General features: G+C 42.2%; 2 protein-coding genes across 4 annotated transcripts; one reads left to right on the top strand and one right to left on the bottom strand.

The window, feature by feature from the left end:
- On the top strand, positions 1–13438 carry LOC306939544 (UV excision repair protein RAD23 homolog B-like). 3 transcript variants are annotated; one of them, XM_079524135.1, is made up of 9 exons: positions 95–140; positions 452–526; positions 4671–4837; positions 5321–5376; positions 7899–8026; positions 9860–10004; positions 10523–10650; positions 11797–11973; positions 12607–13438. In XM_079524135.1, exons 5-9 carry the CDS (start codon positions 7922–7924, stop codon positions 12718–12720), a joined length of 669 nt encoding a protein of 222 aa, XP_079380261.1. In that variant the 5' UTR covers positions 95–140; positions 452–526; positions 4671–4837; positions 5321–5376; positions 7899–7921; the 3' UTR covers positions 12721–13438. The 3 variants fall into 3 exon arrangements, with proteins under 3 accessions (XP_079380259.1, XP_079380261.1, XP_079380260.1); XM_079524134.1 differs by lacking the exon at positions 95–140 and adding an exon at positions 239–312; XM_079524133.1 differs by lacking the exon at positions 452–526 and having other exon boundaries at positions 1–140.
- Positions 13439–17188: 3750 nt separating this feature from the next.
- LOC306940041 (G-protein coupled receptor 182-like) lies at positions 17189–20729 on the bottom strand. The gene is made up of 2 exons (XM_079524963.1): positions 20588–20729; positions 17189–19896 (listed from the first exon to the last, which is right to left on the bottom strand). The coding sequence occupies exon 2, from the start codon at positions 19891–19893 to the stop codon at positions 18781–18783; it is 1113 nt and encodes a 370-aa protein (XP_079381089.1). The 5' UTR covers positions 19894–19896; positions 20588–20729; the 3' UTR covers positions 17189–18780.
- Positions 20730–23463: the final 2734 nt, after the last annotated feature.

The raw sequence follows: 23463 nt of genomic DNA, 5'->3' as shown, positions 1-23463 counted from the left end.
CAGAGCGGTAGCTTGACAGAGCCTCTATGTTAAAACTCCCGTGAGATCAATGAAGCTCACGTTTGTTCTCGTTCTGTCGTGTGCATGTAGCGTCAGTGCCCAGCAGCACCCGTCGCGTCCGTGTAAATCAATTGACCAAGGTATGTTACAACAAAGGCTTACACATTGTAGTCTGTTGCATTTAGTATGATTTAGAGTTGTAGAAACTGTTGGTGCTGTTCTAGAAACTGTTGGTGCTGTTGTGGGGCTAGGCTGTACAGAGCAGACTACACTTGGACCCAGTGTCCACACACACTATTTAACAGAACACAGGTATGAGTCTCACACTTCAATGTGGATTATGGTGGCATGCGAAAGGTAGCCCTTTGGCATGCAACCACCTTATGTCATACTTTTAATACACATATTTATTATGATGGGGAATTAATATTGTTTCTGTATTTCATGGTAGAACAATGTCAGACCGGATCCAGACCTGGCTAGCCTGAATCCTGCCTGCTGGGTATAAGTGCCTTGGGCCTAGGAGGTAGGAAGATAGGCTTGCCAGTATATGTTTATATTATAATGAGTACTTATGATGGGTGCTCGGTGTCTAATTGCTCTGTTGTATATTGCAGGCTGAACTGGTGACACAGAGTGGTCAGCAGACAGCCATTGCTCTTTTCCTCAGTTTTATTTTGTTTTTAATTGTTTCCATGCTCTACAGTGCCTCCAGTATTTTATATAACCTTATTGAAGGAAACCTCCTGTACTGTATATTTTACTGAATGACCGTTGTTACCCCCCTTCACACACACAGAGGCATACATACAGCAAATGTCTGCTTGCTTTTTAGTCTACTAAGCAATGCTTAGTTTTTTATTTATTAGTCCTTATTGGTCGCGTTACTAAACGTTCCTGTTCTCCCTTTGAGCTTCTTAGTAGTGGGTACTGTATTTATGAGCATTGTATGTCTGTCATGTTTTTTTGTTGTTGTGTATTGTTTTGTTACTGGCAGAGCTGTGTCACTTGTTTTGCCTCTTGTCTTCGCCAGTTCACACTTGTAAAAGAGACTTCAGTCTCAATGTTGTTTTTACTGGTTAAATAAAGGTTAAATAAATTGCCTAAAACACTCACATTCCAGGTGACTAAAATGTGACTAAATTAAAACTATTCAAGGGACTGAAATGAGTTTGCTGCCAAAAACACAACACTGCATGATGTCACCTCCGTTCTTTATTTCCCCAGAGAGCAGACACGGTCCCCACAGGTCAGGTCAAAGGTCATTCCGACTGACAGACAGACACTCGGTCAGACACTCAGCGAGTCACTTGATTGATTCATTTACAAACACACAAGTTGTGTGTTTGTAAATAATCAGACCCACCTTTTGGTGCTGAATTGAGAAGCACTGGTATACATTCTAAACATTTGTATTCAGTCAGCTTTTATAAATGTCATTTTAAACGTGAAAACAGACTGTTGCGTGCTGCTGTCTGGTCGTGTGCTTCAAACCACTGTGATGCCGCATTAAACTACTTTTACTGGTGACCCCCTGGACAACCCCCAAGGGCCCCTGGGGGTCACCGGACCCCGAATTGAGGAGCACTGGCATACATTCTAAGCATTTGTGCTCAGTTAGCTTTTATAAATGTCACTTTAAACGTGAAAACAGACTGCGCTGCTGTCTAGTCGTGTTCAAACCATTGTGATGTTGCATTACCTACATTTACTGGGGACCCCCTGGACAACCCCCAATGGCCCCTGGGGGTCACCGGACCCCAAATTGAGAAGCACTGGCATACATTCTAAGCATTTATGCTCAGTTAGCTTTTATAAATGTCACTTTAAACGTGAAAACAGACTTCGCTGCTGTCTAGTCGTGTTCAAACCATTGTGATGTTGCATTACCTACGTTTACTGGGGACCCCCTGGACAACCCCCAAGGGCCCCTGGGGGTCACCGGACCCCGAATTGAGAAGCACTGGCATACATTCTAAGACAGACATGTCTGTCTGTCTAAAATAGCAGATCTACAAGCGCGTAGCGCGGCACCGAGTGCCGCGCTATGAGCTTGTAGGTCTGCTATTTTGGGGGCCTCTGTCTGTCTGTCTGTCTAAAATAGCAGATCTACAAGCTCGTAGCGCGGCACCGAGTGCCGCGCTACGAGCTTGTAGGTCTGCTATTTTTGGGGGCCACTGTCTGTCTGTCTGTCTGTCTGTCTAACAATCTGTCTTGTCTGTCTGTCTGTCTGTCTAAAATAGCAGACCTACAAGCGCGTAGCGCGGCACTCGTCTGCTATTTGGGGGCCACTGTCTGTCTGTCTGTCTAAAATAGCAGATCTACAAGCTCGTAAGTGCCGCGCTACGAGCTTGTAGGTCTGCTATTTTGGGGGCCACTGTCTGTCTGTCTGTCTGTCTGTCTGTCTGTCTGTCTAAAATAGCAGACCTACAAGCTCGTAGCGCGCCACTTGTAGGTCTGCTATTTTTGAAAAATAGCAGACCTACAAGCTCGTAGCGCGCCACTTGGTGGCGCGCTATGAGCTTGTAGGTCTGCTATTTTTCAATAGCTAAATTATAACAATGCTTAAAACACCAAAAGGGGTTCCCGCCCAAAATGGTTTAAGGTTATTGTAGCAGTCAATTTATATTGGGGGTCGGGAGGGGGCGGGGCGGGGGTCCCGAGACATTGCCAAAGCATTTCCGGGGGTCCCCGGCCAAAAACGTTGAGAACCCCTGGTCTATTTGGCTTTTGTGAGTCTATTGCAGCGTTTGAAAATAAATATGGCAAATGTAATTTCGCTTTAGAAACCTCCCTGCCTCTCACTTAAATGTCTTAGCTGTTTGTGCTCCTCCTGTACATGTCACAGCTATGACCATGGTCATAACTCTGACAAGCAGAAGAATAGTTTTGTGCATATTTTCATGTAACCTATCTCAAACCCTCACCCTAAACCTAACCTCCCACGGGGCAGCACACCTAAACCTAACCTTCACCCATGTCTAACCAATGACTAGTCTAAACTAAGTATGCACCCCCTAGCCTCTAGCCTGTATGCAGGATGGGGTCACAGTTTGTGACACATTTGAGTGATACTGTATGTGAATGGTGCGGAATTATGTTTTTTGGGTAAAGTTATTTAGCCAGATATTGAGATATTTAAACACAATTATTAGTCTCTCTTGCTGTGCCAAATGCCAGTAGGGAAATAGTTGTTTAGCCTGGGTGGGCAGTCGGCATACATTGTGAAAAGGTTTTCTTGATGCTGTAGCTGTGTAGCACATTGGGTTGTTCTAAAATGAAATGGAACTTTAAATATTGGTTACTGCCCACAACCATGGACAATGGGGTTTTATTCCTCCACAGTGCCTTTGGTTTGGCCCGGGCACCATGACGTCGATTTGTACACTATAGGAGGAGAAACGTGGTTGTCTACACCCCCACCACACCAGAAATAAGGGGTTGGCACTAGTGATGGGGAGAGAAAAAAAAGAGGATGAACACCAGGACAATATCATGTCATTTTACAATAAAGGACAAATGTAATTGTGTCTGTGGAAAGACAAGTCTGTGACTGCCTCAAAAAGCTGACCGCTTTGACCTTAAAGCCATTTAACCCAGTAAGACCGGGAAAGTATCTTTGTCACTTTAGATTTTAACCACTTTAACCATTATTTTATATTGGCTATTCAATAACAGATATACAAGCTCATAGCGCATCACTAAATGCCACAATATGAAATAGAAAAATCATGAAAATGTATGCAGATCTTTTGAATCTTATGTATTTTTTTAAAGCAATTTATTTTTTAACTCAAATATTTGCTTCTGGGGGTCCCTGAAACAAACATTTTAAGATGAGGGTCCGTGGCCAAATGCATATAGTTTTTGGGGGTCCTTGACTTGAAAAGGTTTGTCATTTTTCTGAAAACTGTTCGGCCTCAGGTCTTAAAGGGTTAAAGACTTAATAGAAGTAACGTAATGGAAAACTTATGAAGGCATGAACTCCAGGTCAGGGTGTAATTTTATGCTTTTTACTGAATTCATCAGGAGTGTGGTATTGTGTAAGATCATTTTATACTCTGCCAACACGTGGGACTTTAACCCCAGGGTCAAGTGTTTGCACTTAAACTCATCTAGATTACAACCAGGACAGGTAATGATCCGCCTCTGTTCAGTATAATGTGGATTACATTCATTGTTTAATGATTAATGCATACATTCTTTTTTTAAAGATGGAGTGCCGTGCTTTTTGTACTCTTTCTGTTTTGTATGTGTCTATGGAGTTAACATTACTCTAATAGACTATAGATTAGAATTATGAAAGCCTTTGGTGCTAAGGTGTAAACCAGGTATGCTTAATGAACTGGTTGGGGTGGCCACATAAAAACATAATTTTAACACTTTCTGTACATTTTTTTTTTTTCAAAATAGTACAATGTTTGGGTGTTTATAAAACATTAATCCAAGCTTGCACTGATAAAAAAATAATCCCCTCTGGGCGATTCCTGGTTGGCCAGGGGGCTCCTCTTTTTTTAGTTTTTTCGCGCCTCATGATCCCGCCTAGGGTAATGGGAGGGAACGTGTTAACATGATGCTAAAACAATGATGGTATCACTATGCAATGTAATGACATTTGAGTTAGTATTTTTTTCGCACAGTCCTAAAGGCACTCTTTTTCTTCTTTGCAGCCTAAACCAGCCCCATCAGCTGCACACTCAGGCTCTGTCACTACATCATCCCCAGCAGCTCCAGGTGTGTCGGCGTTGGGCAATGACACCCCACCAGAAGATGCACCTAAAGACGACAAGACGGAGGACAGTCCTCCCACAACTGCTGCACCGTGTACAGCTACAGGGTATATCTCTCTTGGCTACTTAGGCCCTAGACACTTGGTCATATAACAAAGAGCGAAAATATCTTTTGAGCATTTTCAAGTCTTTGTGAAAGGTTTTGAAAATGTTCTAACAATGACGTTCACAAAACAAAGACGCCCTGTTGAGTTAATGAAATATACAAGAGGTTTGGTAACTTGTCTATATATGGGCGTGGAAGGTATAACACACGACGCGTTATCACAAACACTAAATGAAACCATTATCACTTCAATTGTTTAAGCACTATTTTCATTCTCCTTCTGTCATCCTGGCACTTTCATTCTAAGATCAGGTCTGTCAGGACACCCACTATATTATGATGCTTAATGTTGTGTACTAACGCTATAGCCGGATAAAATGAATTGAAAACATAACGTGGTTAAATCCGTTGTCTCGGGTTATATAATTTGTACATACAAATCATTATTTGTATTCATTATTACATGTTCATTGCTCTCCTGCAGCACCACTGAAGAGGGGACTAATCCTGATTTAATCGATGAAGCACTTTCAGCTCTTGGTAAGACCTTACGAACTGTCCCAACAAGAAAATGTCATATAGATTATAATTCGGTTACATTGTTGGCAGAGACACGCACTCTACCGAGTGCAAGCTTTCTTGTTTTGAACTGTGTCTGTATTGTTTATATCGAACAGAGGGTTTTAATGAGGCTGAAATTGAGTAGTAGTCATGTCACGTCATTCTCCTCTACCGCCGGCCAGTGCGGCCACCATCTCCTCCTCTTGTCTGCCTGTGAAATTTGAGCATTTGACATTGTTTGTGTGACCGTAATGAATACAAACTTTATTGTTCTCCAAGGGCACTGGTGTTGTTTGCAGCAGCAAAACAAAACGGGGGGGGATAAAAAGATAAATCAAGTTGCTGTCAGTGACACTTTTAACGGTGTTCGAGGCCCCTCAATGGTCAAATGTGGGGAAACTTACTTTACCGACACTTTGTTTTCTCTGCAGTCCAAGAACAGTTTACAATATAAATCATTACAGGTAAAACATTAAATCAACCATATGCTTTGCACAGAAATGAGTAATATACCTGATTTATAATTAGTTGTGCTGTTGTGAGCTTGTAGACTGGCCATTTTCGGCTTTATGGTTAGGCTTAAAGGTATATTCAGTGATTTCACTTAATTCAAATATCACTTGGGCTGCGTTCGAATTGCTAGGGTTGTTCCCTACTCCCTACTCCCCATACGGGGACCCAGACTCAGTGGACTCAAATAGTGATTAATTCGGACAATACTCCCTGTATGGGGAGCACCGACTCTGACGTCAATATCGGTAGAGGGCGCTATAGGTCCGCGGTTTCATGTACTTTTTATTTGCATTGTAATCCCCCATAGGGTTCAGATCGCCTCATAAAGAACTGTATGAAAAATAAACAAATCATCCCGGCCGTTTCACTCATTTGGATATGAAGAATTTAACTGACTATGACTAAAAAACAGTCAAAACGCTGCTGCTGAAATGATGATAAAAAGGTTATTCTTTTAAAATAACATAGGCCTATGATTATTATCAATACATTAATATTATATCCATTATCCAGCAATATGAAAACAGTGCGCCACCTTGACAATATGAAAATATCAGCAGCATGATTATGAACCCCCGCTAATCCTGGGGGGGGGGGGGGGGGGGATACACGGCAAAAATAGCCGATCTATAAGCAACGCGACGTCCGTGTTGTGAGCTTGTAGATCGGGTACTTTTGGTAAAAGAATTACCAAAAGTAGCCGATCTACAAGCTCTGCTCACATTACAATACGGACGTTAACAGAAACAGCAGTCCAATAAATTACTGCCTACATAATGAAGTTTTAATGTATTTAGCGCAATTCAATGAAATAATGTTAGATAACATATATTTTTTTTATGTCAGGAATTAATTAATATTAATAAAACATATGTTCGGAGACACAATTAATGTGTCTCACATGCATGTACAAATATATATTGGACTTTAGCACATAGCTTTACAACCTCACCAACCTTAATCCAAAAACTATTAAAATATAAGGCCTTCTACAGCAAGCAACTCATTCCTCTCCTAACAATACATGTCATGCGCTGGGCCTGGGTGATATGAATGAATCAGATTAGTAATACTATTGCAAATGCAAATGAATTGTTTTATTATAAATAAATAAAACAAAACAATTGCAAATAAATGCACAGATCATTTGTCTCGAGATCTGTAGCTTCGAGATCCGCCAGGGAAAGAGAGGGGAAACGAAAGTTTAAAAAGTACATTTGTGTTGATTTCTTTCGCTGGTTCAACTTCTGCCTCTTCTGAGTTGGAGCGCAATAAGCGCATGCATGCAGAAGCAGCGCACGTGCGCGCAAACGCGTGCATGTGCGTTCAAGAGCGAGCTTGCGCAATGCATTATGGGGCAGATTTGCTTCGCTGTGTTTTTGTAGTGACCATCGGATGGTCCCTACAATTCCCGGTGCATTGTGGGATACTTCAGTCCACTACATTAAGGTGCAAAAATGCTCACTACATATTCGGACACTATAACAAAATGGCGGAACCCCAAAGTAGTGCACTATATGGGGCATAGGGAATGAATTCGAACGCAGCCTTGTTCTTTCTTCGTTTTTGGATAACCCTCCCTACTATAAAGTGTGCTGACCATATAAGGAGTTCCTCCCTGTCCCCAGTGAGCCCCTGGGGTCAAAAAACCCTAGTTTCGGTTTGGGCTTTGGGCGGCAAAGCCTTCATCCAATCAGGATGAGAGGGGCCTTCCTCCATTCATGATCGAGTGGGGCGGGCCTTGGTGCATGTGCTGTTGGTTTGTTGTACTTCCCCCACTGTAGAGCGTGTGCATGTGCACATCTTGTTACCGGGGCGGACCGGGGTTTTTTCCAAATCACCCAAATCACTGAATGCTCCTTTAAAGAGGGCACAAAAATGAAAAGGAAAGCATTCATAAAACCGACAGTCATGCCAAAATATTTATGTCCTCACAAGCCTAATTATATTAATACAAACGTGTGTGTGTGTGTGTGTTCACTTCTCAGTGACGGGCCAGTCATATGAATCCATGGTGGTGGAGATGATGCTGATGGGTTACGAGAGGGAGCAGGTGGTGGCGGCTCTCAGAGCCAGCTACAACAACCCAGACAGAGCTGTGGAGTATCTGCTCTCGGTAAGAACGACCACACCAACGTATCGGACGTGTACTCGACATGCTGCACTACACAACATCAAGTGGCTGCTGTGTACTCGTACTGCACTCCATCTGATGTGAACTCGTTGTCATACTTCACTACACCAGGGGTTCTCAACCCGTGGGTCGCGACCCCTTGGGGGGTCGCCAAATTATTTTGGGGGGTCCCCAAAATATTTTCAAAAAAAATATATATATTTTTTTAAATTTTATTTTAAAGGATTTTTCAAAAATAGCAGACCTACAAGTTCATAGCGCGCCACTCGGTGGCGCGCTATGAGCTTGTAGATCTGCTATTTTTCAATAGCTAAATTATAACAATGCTTAAAACATCAAAAGGGGTTCCCGCCCAAAATGGTTTAAGGTTATTGTAGCAGTCAATTTATATTGGGGGTCGAGAGGGGGCGGGGCGGGGGTCCCGAGACATTGCCAAAGCATTTCCGGGGGTCCCCGGCCAAAAACGTTGAGAACCCCTGCACTACACCTGTATACCCATGCTACACTACAGCTAATGTGTAACAAACACGCAAGCATAAGCGCATTGAAGTGCATGCACGTGTGTGTGTGTGTGTGTATGTATATATATATATATATATATATATATATATATATATATATATATATATATAGGATGACCAGATGTCCGGCTGTGTGGCCTGGTCTGCCGAGAACAGTCGCACGCAAACGTGCGTGAAATAAAGCCCATGTGCGACACATACTGCTCTACACCTCAATGTGTGTTGTGTTCAAGTGGCAAAGGTGGTGCTTTAACCCTCTGTGAGACGATGAATGACTGTCCCAATGATTATTTATACCAATCACTACCTATCTGCGACACGTGAGCTTGCTGATTCGGATTGGCTATTTTCACTTTTGTTGTACTCCACCATTGTACAATGAAAGATAACACGGGGTTAAGTGGTTAATGAGACTAATCAATTTAGTCAAAGGGGGGGAAAATCTTATTGATTTGTCAATAATATGAAAGAAAAAAACCTACCTGAGAAAGTGGGTTATTGGCCTTATAAATCTATCTATTACGAACAATATATTTTTGACTACCGTACTATTCACGATTTGCCCGAGTGAATTCATTGTAGAACACTTCGCTGCGATTCGAGAGTTGCCCGGGTTATGTTTTCATTGTTTAATCCACGTTTTTAATCGGTGCTAAGTCATACCACCGGACAGAAAGGGATATGAGACATGTTTTGATAACGTCATCGCAAAAAGGTTGGTCGCGCCGGCCAACGGTCATGGGGAAATTGAGTCCCTGTTTACAATGGGGAAAGTTGCATAGCAGTGCCCGTCCGGGCTGTTGTTGTGATCGGCACCTTGGAATATTTTTCAACACTACAACAAGCGATTACACCGTTTTTAAAGTGGATTTTCATGACGAGCAACTCAACAGTCTGGCTGTTCAAAGGTAAAGTTATGCTTAAAGGGGAAAACCACCCATTTTCAACATTTTACTATGTCATTAATATACCTTAGAGCTGTTGTGTGGAAATAATAAAAAGTCCCCCCATTCTGTGTTTCCTAGAACTGTAATTATGAAAAAAATCATTAACATGGTGAAACACATCTTGATGACATCATCAAGATGCGTTTCACCATGTTAATGATTTTTTTCAGACCTCTAGTTCTAGGAAACACAGAATGGGGGTACCTTTTTATTATTTCCACACAACGGCTCTAAGGTATATTAATGACATAGTAAAATGTTGAAAATGAGTGGAATGCCCCTTTAAGCAGTCTAGGCTATTAGACCACCGTACACTGCAGGCATTCAACCTGTTAATTGTTGTCCAGGGCATCCCAGCCAGGGAGGAACGCAGCACAGGAGGGGGAGGGGCCGACACAGTGGCCCCTCCTCCAGTAGGAGGAACGGCAGCCATTTCCACAGCTGGTCTGAGTCTTCCCTCCACAACCGGCTCCTCACAGGGTGACAGTGGAGGTGATTGCAACACAATAAAAATAATCAATTTAACCCATTCAGGCCTGACGTCGAAATTTAAAAAAAATAAGTTTTCTAAATCATGACAATTTTCGGAAAGATTTGAGGCACATTTTAACGATTTTTCAAAAATAGCAGACCTACAAGTTCATAGCGCGCCACTCGGTGGCGCGCTATGAGCTTGTAGATCTGCTATTTTTCAATAGCTAAATTATAACAATGTTTAAAACACCAAAACGGGTTCCCGCCCCAAAATGGGTTAATGGTTAATGTGGTTAAACGCTAACGTGACATGGATGCGTTCCAGGTCTCAATGGATTAATAGAAATGTAGTTTCCAGGTTTGGCCTGGGTTTGTGCAGAATTTGAGAACTCTGATACTCTCAATTCATGCAATGTTACACTTAACACGACGTGTTATGAAGTATAAAATGGGGCATAAGTGGTTAATCGATGCATATATATATATAAATATAATGTACAGGCTCATTGATTGATGATGACCCTGCTGTTCTCCAGGCAACCCCCTGAGCTACCTGGCCAGCCAGCCCCAGTTCCACACCATGAGGCAGCTCATCCAACAGAACGCCAGCCTGCTTCCAGCCCTGCTGCAGGAGATAGGCCGAGAGAACCCGGAGCTCTTGCAGGTACCAACACCATGGATTCAAGTTCTCAGTCGCCACGGCTGATTTCAGTCATTCGCATTCCATGGAAGCCCATGCATGTCTTCTATAAAGCATGTTGCCCATCGAAAACAGCCTATCTACAAGCTCACAACACGTCGCAGCGCAACGTGTTGGGTAGCTTGTAGATGGGCTATTTTCGGTTATCATTTTAGATAAAACTAGCAGCGGTCTGATATGTCCCGTTGCACATCGGCGCACACTCGGTGCATGTCATTGCGTCACAAGTGATTACTATTACTACTACTATTTATTGGTTATTTGATTGGTCACTTCAGTGATGCTTGCGGAACTCGACTTCGTCTCGTTCCTCACCGCATCCCTGTCGTGGCAATAATCACGTTAACCCACACCCTCTCGTGTAATATTGCTTAAGTAGCATTCTGAAAGCATGTGTCTCACACAGTCACAATGAAGTAGTGGGAGTTACCGGTAATGTCAACCCGGCGAAAGCATCATGACAAGTCTGTCTGTCTTCAATTACAAATTGTGTTACTGCAGCAGGAATGTAGATGACATTTAGCAGCACACGATGTTTCTTTCCTATGGCTCAGTGCATATAGGTTCTTGAATGCTAACGTTTGTTAACCTTTTAGCTGATCATGAAAAGCAAGGTCTTGCAGTGCCATCTCTCTTTCTGCAGCAGCAGTTTGTGATCATTACTTGGGCTTTGCTGTCTGCTGAGATGCCAAACTATGTGCTTAGTACATTTTTATGGGTTCCGTAGTATCATTCTGTTTTCTGTGGGAAAACAATCTCAAAAAACAAAACGATGATGTGTTGTACACAGAGGAAGATTACTTTGAATTGGTTGAGGCAAGAGCTGATTTTGAATTGACTTGGTTGGCTTGGTGCCAGATGTGGATACCTCTTCCACTTACAGCTCTTCAAAGGGATATTTTATTTTACTAAATCTACAAAGTGAAATTTACATTTCAACCACCAGCTGTCAACAAATGTATATTAATTTGGGATTCCATGTCCTTGACATGAAAATGTTTGAGAAAACAAACGGGTTTAAACAACATTAGGAGCGGCTTTACAGAAAAACATGCCGAAAGTCGCTTGTAATAGGCAAAATGGCAACACTGGTGACGTCTCCTCCTGTAGGAGATCAGCAACCATCAGGAACAATTCATCCAGATGCTGAATGAGCCCAACCCAGAGGGGGTACAGGACAGCAGCAGCAGCAGCAGGGTTGGTGCAGGTGGAACAGGTGATGCCGCCAGTGGAAACCCTATGAACTACATCCAAGTAACTCCCCAGGAGAAAGAGGCCATTGAAAGGGTGAGGACCATACCACCTGCTTTGACATTGTTTTAGTTCTACTCCGTCGCACAATGTTTCTTGCACACCGGAAATGGCCCGATATACAAGCTCACAATGCGACCTGATGCGATACATTGTGAGTTTGTAGATCGGTTTGTAGATTCCGCGCACGACAGCGCAGAGTGGGAGCTAAACACAAAGTTAACATTGTACTTAAACATTTATTTAGTAATACACAAGACGGTACACACACAGAAAAGAATGCGCTTGCTAGAACACTTAAAATGTACCACACTGTTTTAGTGTAATTACAGTGATTTCTGTATTTTGGTACAGTATACATTTAGGATGAATTATCATACAAATAATTGCGATTAGCAATTTAATCGTTTTTAAACATTTAATAAACTATGTATATCAAAATTACATTTCTTTTTGCCTTTTAGGCTTTGTGATCAAACATTCCATGGGGCAGATATGACTAAATACACAGACATAACACAGACATGATATATTTAAATAAGTAGTTCACCCAATAAAATGACTGAGTGTGCTCTACTGTCAGTTGATTAAGAGAAGGCCCAAATGTACAGTCAATCTGCTTCTTCTTGGTTACTATCTTACTTCTAACCTCTGTCTTTGTCATTCCAGCTAAAAGCTCTAGGATTTCCAGAGGGACTTGTTATACAAGCCTACTTTGCCTGTGAGAAGAACGAGAACTTGGCAGCAAACTTCCTCTTACAACAGAACTTTGACGATGATTAATACAGCCGTAGTTATTTAGACTGTTTTTATTTCCAACCTCTGCTTTTGGATTGATCACATTGGATGCACAAACAATTACAGGCCTTCTACATTTTTGTTAATTTCTTTTATGTAGAGACATATTTACAAGAACTTAACCATGTTTTATGGTTACAGTGGTTAAAATGTACATGTACAGTACAGGAACTGTTGGTTCTGATCAGTTAAAAATTGAAAACATTTAAGTAAATCTCACAATGTATCTGTATTGATGGCTACTATGAAACCAAAATGATCCTAGGAAAAGATAAACAAAACAGCATCTACCAAATAGGATGATGAAAGGTAGTTGACTCCAGGATTAGGGAGGTTTTCGTCACCTTCCTAAATCAATGGCCTCAGTCTTTTTCTTTTTTTTAAATGAAATTTATATATTTCTCATGCCTAAATCATCTCTTCATGATGCTGGCCACCTCTAATAAAATTGACTATATATCCTTATTGAAAGGATCATGCTGAACCCCAGTAGTATAATGGCCTATGCCAAGAGTGACCTATTTTGTTAAGTCACACAAGGCAATGTGACCTTTACATCTTTTCAAGGTGGAACAAGAAATCGCTTAATCTTTAAAATGTGGCCGTAGTCAGGCCAAAGTCACAAATGCAATGCAAATTGGCTTAAACCTTTTAATTCTCTTATGTTACGTGTAGTTAACAGACAGCCGTGTTTTCTGAAAAACTTGGGGGGGGGGGGAAATGACTTGGACCATTATTGTAGGAAGGTGACATTTTCCTACACCTGTTATGTTCTCGTTTATTTTCTATTTTCACTTTGCAGTTACTGCGATTCCTAGATGTTATAGCAGCAGTTTTTGATTACTAAAGATTTCTAAATGATGATGAACATGTTATGGTAAATGTTTTGTTTTATATATTTTCTAGTAAAATTACAATATCTGACTGCATGCAAATAATCAAAGTGTGTCTTGTGGACAACAGCTTTGTAAGAAGACGGGCATCATTGTGGCTTATGTAATAAAGTCTATAATCCTGAAACATCTATATACATGTAGGCCCTGTGACATACCATCCCTCCTGTCATTTTTACAGAATTAAAATATACAAAAACTTGTTTGCTTCTATGCGATATGCTGTACATAAAGTTCTAATCTATGCCATGACTTTCTTGACTCTTATTTGAAGGAGTTTGAAGTATGTCATGAGAATTGAGTTAACTTGCATTCATTTAAAACATTGTCATGATGTAGTCTAAAGACACTAGAAAGGAGTAACAAACTAACATCTAAAGTATCACAAAGTGTACACTTTATTACCAATATCAAACTTAAGTTACATCAACTGAATTAGAATAAAAAATGGGGAAATCGTACAAGCCAAAACAAAAGATGATCGGCCCAGGGGCCCAGGCGGGGGTTAATCCGTCCCTGGGGAGGAGACTCATGATAATGTGAATTCATACTCGTACCAGAATGCAACTAGAAAAGCCAACTTGTGCCTTGCACACAAGTAGGCCAAGCAGAGCTCCCCATGAGGTGTGCTCACCACTGCTGGTACGACTGCTGCTCTGATATTGGTCATCCTTGAAACGTACCTTAGTAACGTCACCAAGAATGGTGGTCACTTATTGGCTGTTGAAGGACACCGGCATACATACCCGGCCGATCGCAGTACTTTCGTGCTCTAAGTAATAATTGTGTTCCTAGAATGATGTGTATCAAGATGGGGAGCAGAACCTTATGTGCTGTATACATTGTAGACCACAAGAGGGCAGCATAGATGACAAATCAAATGAGTAACTAACTGGCACAAAGTGGTGAGGTTATAATGAATGAGGCCTTAGATGCTTTTTTAATTTATTCACACTGTAGATAAGATTAACAGCTAAATCAAAATGACTGAATATATGCTATTGCAGTCGATTTTGTTTTTTGTTACAGACCTTAAATGGGTGGTACCCATGTTCCCCGCGTACCCAAAAAAGGTTTGGGTTCTATGTTCCCAGGGTTCTATGTTCCCACTCAACTAAAAATGGTTCTGTTCCCTGTTTACCTAAAAAAAAAAAAGGTTCTATTTTCCCCGCTCACCAAAAAAATGCAGGATATATTAACTTTTGAATTTAAAATGTTTAATAACATCTTGAAACATAATGGGGAGAAATTACTATCAGAAAGGCCACCCGCTTTCCCCTGGTGGCCATCTTGGTGGTATAGACTAGACCAGGGGTTCTCAACGTTTTTGGCCGGGGACCCCCGGAAATGCTTTGGCAATGTCTCGGGACCCCCTCCCGACCCCCAATATAAATTGACTGCTACAATAACCTTAAACCATTTTGGGTGGGAACCCCTTTTGGTGTTTTAAGCATTGTTATAATTTAGCTATTGAAAAATAGCAGATCTACAAGCTCATAGCGCGCCACCGAGTGGCGCGCTATGAGCTTGTAGGTCTGCTATTTTTGAAAAACCGTGAAATTTAAATAAAAAAAAAATATATATATATATATATATATATTTTTTAAATAATTTGGGGACCCCCTAAAATAATTTGGCGACCCCCCGAGGGGTCGCGACCCACGGGTTGAGAACCCCTGTTCTAATAAATACAGTGTTTGTGTTGATTAGCGTGTGGCCGTATTCGGTCTAATACTACTACTTCTGACAGCAGCAGCATAGCTAGCCAATAAGAGGGTTCGCGGCCTAGCGGTTCGGGCACCTAGGCTGGTCGGTTTCGAGTCCCGATCCCGACAACCTTTGCTGCATGTCTTCCCCACCCCTCTCTATCAACCTACTGTACATCTATCATGATAAAAACAAAACATAATTATAAAAATAAACATGTGTGTGCGTTGTGCGTGTGTTCTTTTGGGCTTAAAGAAGCTCACTTCTTTTGGTCTTATTTTCCGTTTCTTTCGCAAAATCTGCCAACACCGTATGGGAGACGCCACTCACCAGGTAGTCACACTGCGGTTGAAAGGCATGCATCCCACAGACAAACGGCCTCTCACCGTTCAACACTTGAAGCACCCGGAAGCAACCGAGCAAGTGAAGTTGGGGCCTCCAGGTAGGCCAGCAGCAATCTGCACAAGACTGGTTTGGACCCTGCAGGGCCCAGCCAGAGCCCTGGCAAACTCCAGCCAAGACAATGTATGTTGACAATAGCCCCCTACCATGGCCCTGGAAATGATTCCCCGTTCATTTTCCTCATAGACATTTAAAAAAGTATTTATTTAAAGACCTTTTAAGCCTCGTACAAAGCCAACTCGAGTTGTGAGAAATCATGACAACAAACACAATTTTTCGGGCCGAACAAATAATTAGAAAGAAGAAGAAAACGGCAGGTTACAACACTTTTTTTCTTGTTTTTCTTCTTTGTAATTATTTGTTTGGTCCAAAATATTGTGTTTATTGTCATGATTTGTCACAACTCGAGTTGGCTTTGCACAACGCTTAAAAGGTCTTTAAATAAATACTTTTTGAAATGTCTATGGGAAAAATGCATTGGGAATTATTTCCTGGTCCTGGCGTCTTCATGAAAGGGGGCGGCACTGCGACGCTCTATAACAGAGTCCCAGAACACAGGGCTCATGAGAAGTGTGGAGTAACACTGGGAGGAGGCCGCCAAGATGCAATGCCCCAAAGACCCAGAGTGTACCACTGCCGCAGCTCTCCACCAAAAACACTGCCTGAAAGGGACGAGTCAAAAGCCCACCTCCTGTAATGTCCTTGTCAGTATAGCAACTCAACCTGCACCTGAAATAGACCCTCACCCCACCTCATCCTTGAGAGCTCATCCTTGAAAATGTAGGATTAGTTACCAGAATCAAGATCCATATGTGGTCTATGAGTTATTGGTAAAATAACAGCAGGTGGCGGCCATTATGAAAAATGTCTACCATGTTCACAGGACAAATCTGAATAGTACCACTGTATTCCTCATCCTTGACAATGTAGGATAAGTTACCAGAATCAAGATCCTATAGGTGATCTAGAACCTGAATTGGTCAAATAACAGCAGGTGGTCACCATGGTTACCATGGGGTTGGCATTTGGCAACTGCCTATGCCCCCTAGAGGCCAATATTTGCCCCTCCTATACACAGGTTTAATGTTTGTTTTGTAAACGCCATTGACAATGAAGGGAAAATGTATGTCATAATGTGCCATTTACGTCATATTGTCTCTTTATTGTTAATGGCGTTTAATGTTTGTGTTTGCACCATTTGTTTTATATCACCATTACATCACCTAATCAACATGAGTTAGACTTTAATATATTAGCGCCCCTCCCTTCACACGGGTGTGATTTTTTTTATCTGGGTGCTTGCCACTCGAACCAAAATGGTTCTATAGACCCTCACCTTCAAATTAGTAGTGAAAGTGAAACTTTTACATGAGTTGTAAATTAAAGCTAAATTTAACATGGAGACGGAACCCCACTAATTGTAGTGAAAGGAATGGGACAGCACTTCAATATGATCATGAGATTCATGACACTTTGCATCACTTTTAATTGTGCTTATTTACAGTAAGTGCTTTAAACATACAGAGGCAACAACACCGAAAAGGTATAGGCCTTTATTTTGCCTAGGCTGTAGCAGTGTAGCCTATACGAAATTGAAGAGTAACTTTCTTAGTTACAAAACAATACCACATAGAGCTTAATTCGACAAAAATAAAATCAATACATCAGCAGATTTTAGCATGAGACAAACCAAGAATACAGAAATATGCAATCATACATACACCCATGATATGCATATTTTCGGTATAACTAGGCTTTTATGTAGGACTACATGTTTTCATGTCCATCTCTGCTTGGCCTATATAATAATAATTTATTGTTGATCAATAATACATGCATGTATATTTTAGTATTTAAGCTGTTTTGTATTATTATTTTGTATAAATGCATACTTCACCACTTTCCTGTGTGATTATAGGGGTTGTAATATTCATAGGGACATGAGTCTTCATGCAACAAGGAAAGGTAAATAAAGCCACATACAGTAAAGACAGTGGTCCACAGGTTAAACCCACATCAGGTACAAATCCCACCCCATTCGACTGGTATCACCCCATATAATCGGCGAAATCATCTGTTATCAGCCCGTTTGAATGGGGCCAAAATGTCCATACTGGCATCCTCACTGTTCAGTATGTCATTATCAGCGATTGTAGCATTGTCATTATCACTGATGTCCTGACGGAGGCGCGCCGTGTCCACATCAGGGAAATCCACGGGAGGTTTGAATTCCAGGTTTGTGACCTTTGGCCCCTCTAAACCCAGGTACTATAGACAGAAACCCTGTACTCCTCTTCCCCCCTCTTCTTATCACCAAGTCCACATTGTTAGAGGTGGAAAGAAACTCACCCTGGCAGGCTGAAATGGAAGTCACAGGATCAGCTTGGACTTCCTCACAAAGCGAGATAGTGTACTGTACTGCAACTACAGCAAATTACAGTAGTCTATATGTCACTTGCATTTCCTAGTTAAAATGGATAACATTGGGGTTATCTTATTATTTTGTGTTTACAGCAGCATTCAGAACCAGAAAATGTAAGGTACGTTTTATCTGCTTCGTGATTATAGTAAAAAAGAAAAATGTCATTACATTCCAATGTTTTCAAGTGGCTTTATAGTAAAATGAATAGTAGTCTTATCTTGTACTGGCCCAACAACAGATCTGTTTACATAAATTCTTTGTTATTACAATTCATTTACACTATACTGTAAGATCCTGGATGTTGCTATGAGTTTGTGTGGGAGTGAAAACATTCTTTCCTCTTCTGTGTTTAAATTAAAACAAATCATGAAAGGTGTTGATGAGCTCATCATTCTAACAATAAAAAAAGGAGTGAGCACAGTGAGTCTTTGGTAAAAGAAAGAAAGATGTTAATACCAATGACAGCACAATCTGTGCCTCTGCAAAGTGCATTTCCAACACATCAAAGACAGTGTGACATTATCATTCATTTCCACTGGTTTTTATCATTTACAGAAAGTCTTGGAAGAGTATTTTTGCATAAATAACAAAGTCCATTCTACCAATAAATCACCAGCTTTCTTATGACTGAACATCCGAGTGACTGGTACTCATGTCGCTTATCCTCTGCTGCTTCCCAGCATCTTTTACCCCTGTGTCAGCCGTGTTAGGCTGGGACCCTGGTCCCATCTGAACCTCTGCCGCCTCTCTGGGTAGGTAGTTCACCACGGTATTGATCAGGTTGTTGCGGAAGCTCTTGCTGAGGAAGTTGTAGAGAATGGGGTTGGCGATGCAGTGGAAGAGCGTCAGGCAATGCAACACGGTGTATGAGAAGTGGATCACCTGAAACGTATTACAGCTAAACACAACCCAGGGGTCTTCGAATGAGTCGGGATGTGCGAAGTCTATGAGTATTAGTGTCTTCACCAGGTGATATGGCAACCAGCACACCATGAACACCAGTGAGTAAACGTGCACCAGCCACACATCTCGCCGGCCCTGCACATCCGGAGCCGTGCGAACCGCGCAAGCTATGAGGATGTTGAAGGTGATGATGATGGCCGCAGGGCCCAGGAACTGGAATACCACAGCTATTAAATCATTCACGATGTACCACGCCACAAAACTGTGCTCGGGCACCACGTAGCAGCCCGGTTCATCCCATTCCACGAGGTCCACATGAACGTTGTACAACAATGCCAGGACTAAGGATAGCAGCCACAGGCCTCCGCAGAGCAACCAGCGGCGCCGGCCCACCACAGGGAAGCAGGTGGCAGATGAAGGCCTGGTCAGGGATAAGTAACGCTCCAAGGTCATGAAGGCCAGGAAGAAGGTGCTGCTGTAGAAGTTGACCCCGTAGATGAGGTTGGTGGCCTTGCAGAGGAAGCGGCCCCACAGCCACACACGGTCCATGGTCACCTCCATCATGGAGAAGGGCAAGATCATGATCACCATGAGGTCCGACAGGCTCATGTTGATGATGCAGAAAAGGACCCCGTTGGCCGAGTGGCGCCGGCGCCAGTTGACCCAGACGACCACAACGTTCTCCAACAGGCCCACGGTGAAGAAGAACAGGTAGAGGATGAAGAGTGCAATGCGCCGGCCGTCCGTGTCAAGGTCGAGGGTGCACTCGTGGAACCACCACGATGAGTCGTTGTGGAAGGAGTGGTTGCTGTTGTTGTCTTCAAGCGACATGGTCTGGGGTTAAAAGCAGAGAGGACATTTCAGATTCTGGCTCAAAGTGTTTTCAAACATTAACTAAGAAAAGCACAGCACAACAGGAGGGTCTAGACATGCTGGGCTATGAAAATATGATGTTTCCAGGATATTCTAAGTGGCTCATAATAGTTTGGAACTCAGTGCTTGCTTTGAATTGCTTGCTGTTACCGGGTTCAGTTAGCCTGCGAAGAAATACAAAATCACACCCGTGTGAACTGAGTGGTGTAAGGTCTGTCTGACGTAATGAAATCATGTCTGACGTAATGAAATCACACCCGGGTGTGATTTCATTACCTGGCTTTGTTTGTGCAGAAAAAATGAGCATGGTTGTTATGTTCACCCTGTTCACACGGGTGTGATTTCATTACGTCATTACAACAGGGTGAACATAGCAACCATGCTCATTTTTTCTGCACAAAAAAGCCAGTTGTAGGAGTGGTTTACACCACTCAAAAAGCCCACGCAGCGATATTAGTCTGGCCATGCAAGGCTAGGATTCACTCACAGTTCCTTTGTGATCACTAACTATCAACAATCCACACACAGTGATAAGAGGATAGTAATGTACAACACTCAATATACACAAATGTATCATTCACAAAATCATCTAAGCACTTAGGAAACTTAAACCTCATCACTTGAATGTGAGGCAGAAAATTGGTCACATTACCTTGATATGTTGGTGTGGAAAGGATCAGTGATGAAGAGGGAGGGTTCGTCTCAGTGTGAGCAGCCTGGGGTTTGTGTCAATCACAACAAGACAACTCTACTCCAACTCTGCTGTCCTGGACTATCTGGGCAGTCAGGCAGCCTGAGCTTCTCCCCTCCCATCGGAGGCCAACGCACGCACGCACGCACGCACGCACGCACGCACGCACGCACGCACGCACGCACGCACGCACGCACGCACGCACGCACGCACACACACACACACACACACACACACACACACACACACACACACACACACACACACACACACACACACACACACACAGGACATCCTCAGTGGCTTGGGTGAGCTTAAATACCCCGCCCAATTGGTCAGCTGACTGCCACATCAGTGTATGACGTGTGGGTCTTGCAAACACTGTATACTACACCCACATACAGTAGTAATGCAGCATAATACCCCTCAAGCATAGCATGAAGCCGCTCGAGTACATCTAACTGAACTACCAGTAACTCTGCAAGCTATGTATCATTTTATGTAAACATATCTGCTGTCGGGCCGGCAAGATAAGACCAATCCTTTAGTTTAAACTATTTAACCATTTGCAAATGTGGAAATTGCTTATTATTTTATCATACAATATAATCAGTAAACAGATAAAACTTAACTTAAATCATTACATTATCTGGTTCCTAATGCTGCTGTTCAACACATGGCATGCTTGCCTCTGTATCACACCTAGGAAATGTAAGTAACATAGCCTTCTGTAATTCACTGTAGTTGCAGCACACTATCTCGCTTCTTGCTTTGTGAGGATTAAGTCCAAGCTGATCCTGTGACTTCCATTTCAGCCTGCCAGGGTGAGTTTCTTTCCACCTCTAACAATGTGGACTTGGTGATCAGAAGAGGGGAAAAGAGGAGTGCAATACCTGGGTTTAGGGAGGTCAAAGGTTACACTGCAAATTCAAACCTTCCGGATTTACCTTTCCTTGTTGCATGAAGACCCATGTCCCTATGTTCCTTCTAGTGCAGGGGTTCTCAACGTTTTTGGCCGGGGACCCCTGGAAATGCTTTGGCAATGTCTCGGGACCCCCGCCCCGCCCCCTCCCGACCCCCAATATAAATTGACTGCTACAATAACCTTAACCCATTTTGGGCGGGAACCCCTTTTGGTGTTTTAAGCATTATGTTATAATTTAGCTATTGAAAAATAGCAGATCTACAAGCTCATAGCGCGCCACCGAGTGGCGCGCTACGAGCTTGTAGGTCTGCTATTTTTTTTTTTGGGAAAGTAATTTGGGGACCCCCCTAAAATATTTTGGCGACCCCCCGAGGGGTCGCAACCCATGGGTTGAGAACCCCTGTAATCTCGTGAACTGCACCTTACGAACACTACACCTGCTGTCTGCTGCTACTTTTTTATCTCGTCTCATGGTGGCACGATTATGTACACATGTGCATATGGTTTTGAACATCATGTAGTACCTGCTACTATTTGTATATTATGTAAAGTATGTAACTATGTATGTTTTTTATAACACATATGCCTACATTTGTGGGAAAATGTAAAAAGTTAAAATGTGGAGAAGATTCTGCCTGACTGCAGCAACTGATATGTGTGTGAAAAGTATAATCTGAATTCATAAAACTACAACAAAAAACGAAAACACTGCAAGAAGGAAGAAAGGAAGATTACATGTTATGTACTTAAAGGGGCATTTCACTTAAATTAAAACAATTCTGGGGTTATTTCCACATCATCTCTGGCTTTTGTATGAGTGAGTGAGTGAGTGAGTGAGTGAGTGAGTGAGTGAGTGAGTGAGTGGCCTCATGCAACAACACCACAGTTTAAGTTATTTGATTCAACATTTTACTTGAAATGCATTAGTCCTTTCTACTGAAGCCCATTTAATTTCAACGATTGTTGGACTATGTCCATGTTTATGGTGAGTGATATGTCTTAATGCAAGGGGCCCTGTTGTTCCTCAATATTTAAAACATAATTGAAAAAACACAGCTAAAGAAGTGTTTTAAAGTAAAATACCACTTAGGCCAGTTCTGCTTATGTTGTGGAATGTGGATATTACATAACACTCAAAAAAGCATACAAATAGGGTATAATATGCCATATAGTTCATACTGACTGCAAATGTGAAAGTAATTACTTTATATGTTACTGTGAGGTAGTCTTATTATTTAATGTACAGCTTCATTACATTTGTGAATAATTACTGAATGACAGTCAGCTACATACATTCCGCCCTTCTCGTGACATTTAACAAAATAAAAAACTGCCACCAAGTGGCCACGTGGGTGTATGTGGGTTTAAAAAAAAAAAAGCACGCACGCACGCACGCACGCACGCACGCACGCACGCGCGCACACACACACACACACACACACACACACACACACACACACACACACACACACACACACACACACACACACACACACACACACACACACACACACACACACATACACTGACATCCTCAGTGGCGTGGGGGAATGATACAGAGCAGGAGGAAAGCCCACAAAACTAAATGTCTAGGTTTTGGGTCCTTGAAGGATCTACTGCAGAGGATCTATTGCAGAGGTCCGAATTGCATGTGGTCTCTGACCATGGCTTTAGTAATGTAGGATTTGTTGATTTATTTTATTTTATTTCCACTAGTTGAGAACTAGTAGTCATTATTTTATGTAGCAATGTACTGACAAGTTGGAGGTCAAGACATTCAACAGAAAATCCCCACCCAATACAACAGTGGTCCCCAGGTTGATTCTAAGTCAGGGTGGTGGTCCCTTGTTCACAATCAGTTGAGAACCCCTGATCTAGTGAATTATAATCTCAACAAAATAATTGAAACACA

This window comes from Electrona antarctica, assembly GCF_951216825.1.
Source record: "Electrona antarctica genome assembly, chromosome: 16".
Taxonomy (NCBI): domain Eukaryota; kingdom Metazoa; phylum Chordata; class Actinopteri; order Myctophiformes; family Myctophidae; genus Electrona; species Electrona antarctica.
The sequence above is the reverse complement of the archived record's forward strand: the minus strand, read 5'-3'. Positions and strand labels throughout refer to the sequence as shown.

Bases quoted from the DNA above. Each gene is read 5' to 3' on its own strand.
- LOC306940041 (XM_079524963.1), bottom strand. From the start codon at position 19,893: ATGTCGCTTGAAGACAACAACAGCAACCACTCCTTCCACAACGACTCA.
- LOC306939544 (XM_079524133.1), top strand. From the start codon at position 7,922: ATGGTGGTGGAGATGATGCTGATGGGTTACGAGAGGGAGCAGGTGGTG. The intron at 8,027-9,859 runs GTAAGAACGACC...ATTGTTGTCCAG, and splicing joins CTGTGGAGTATCTGCTCTCG to GGCATCCCAGCCAGGGAGGA. The intron at 10,005-10,522 runs GTGATTGCAACA...GCTGTTCTCCAG, and splicing joins CTCACAGGGTGACAGTGGAG to GCAACCCCCTGAGCTACCTG.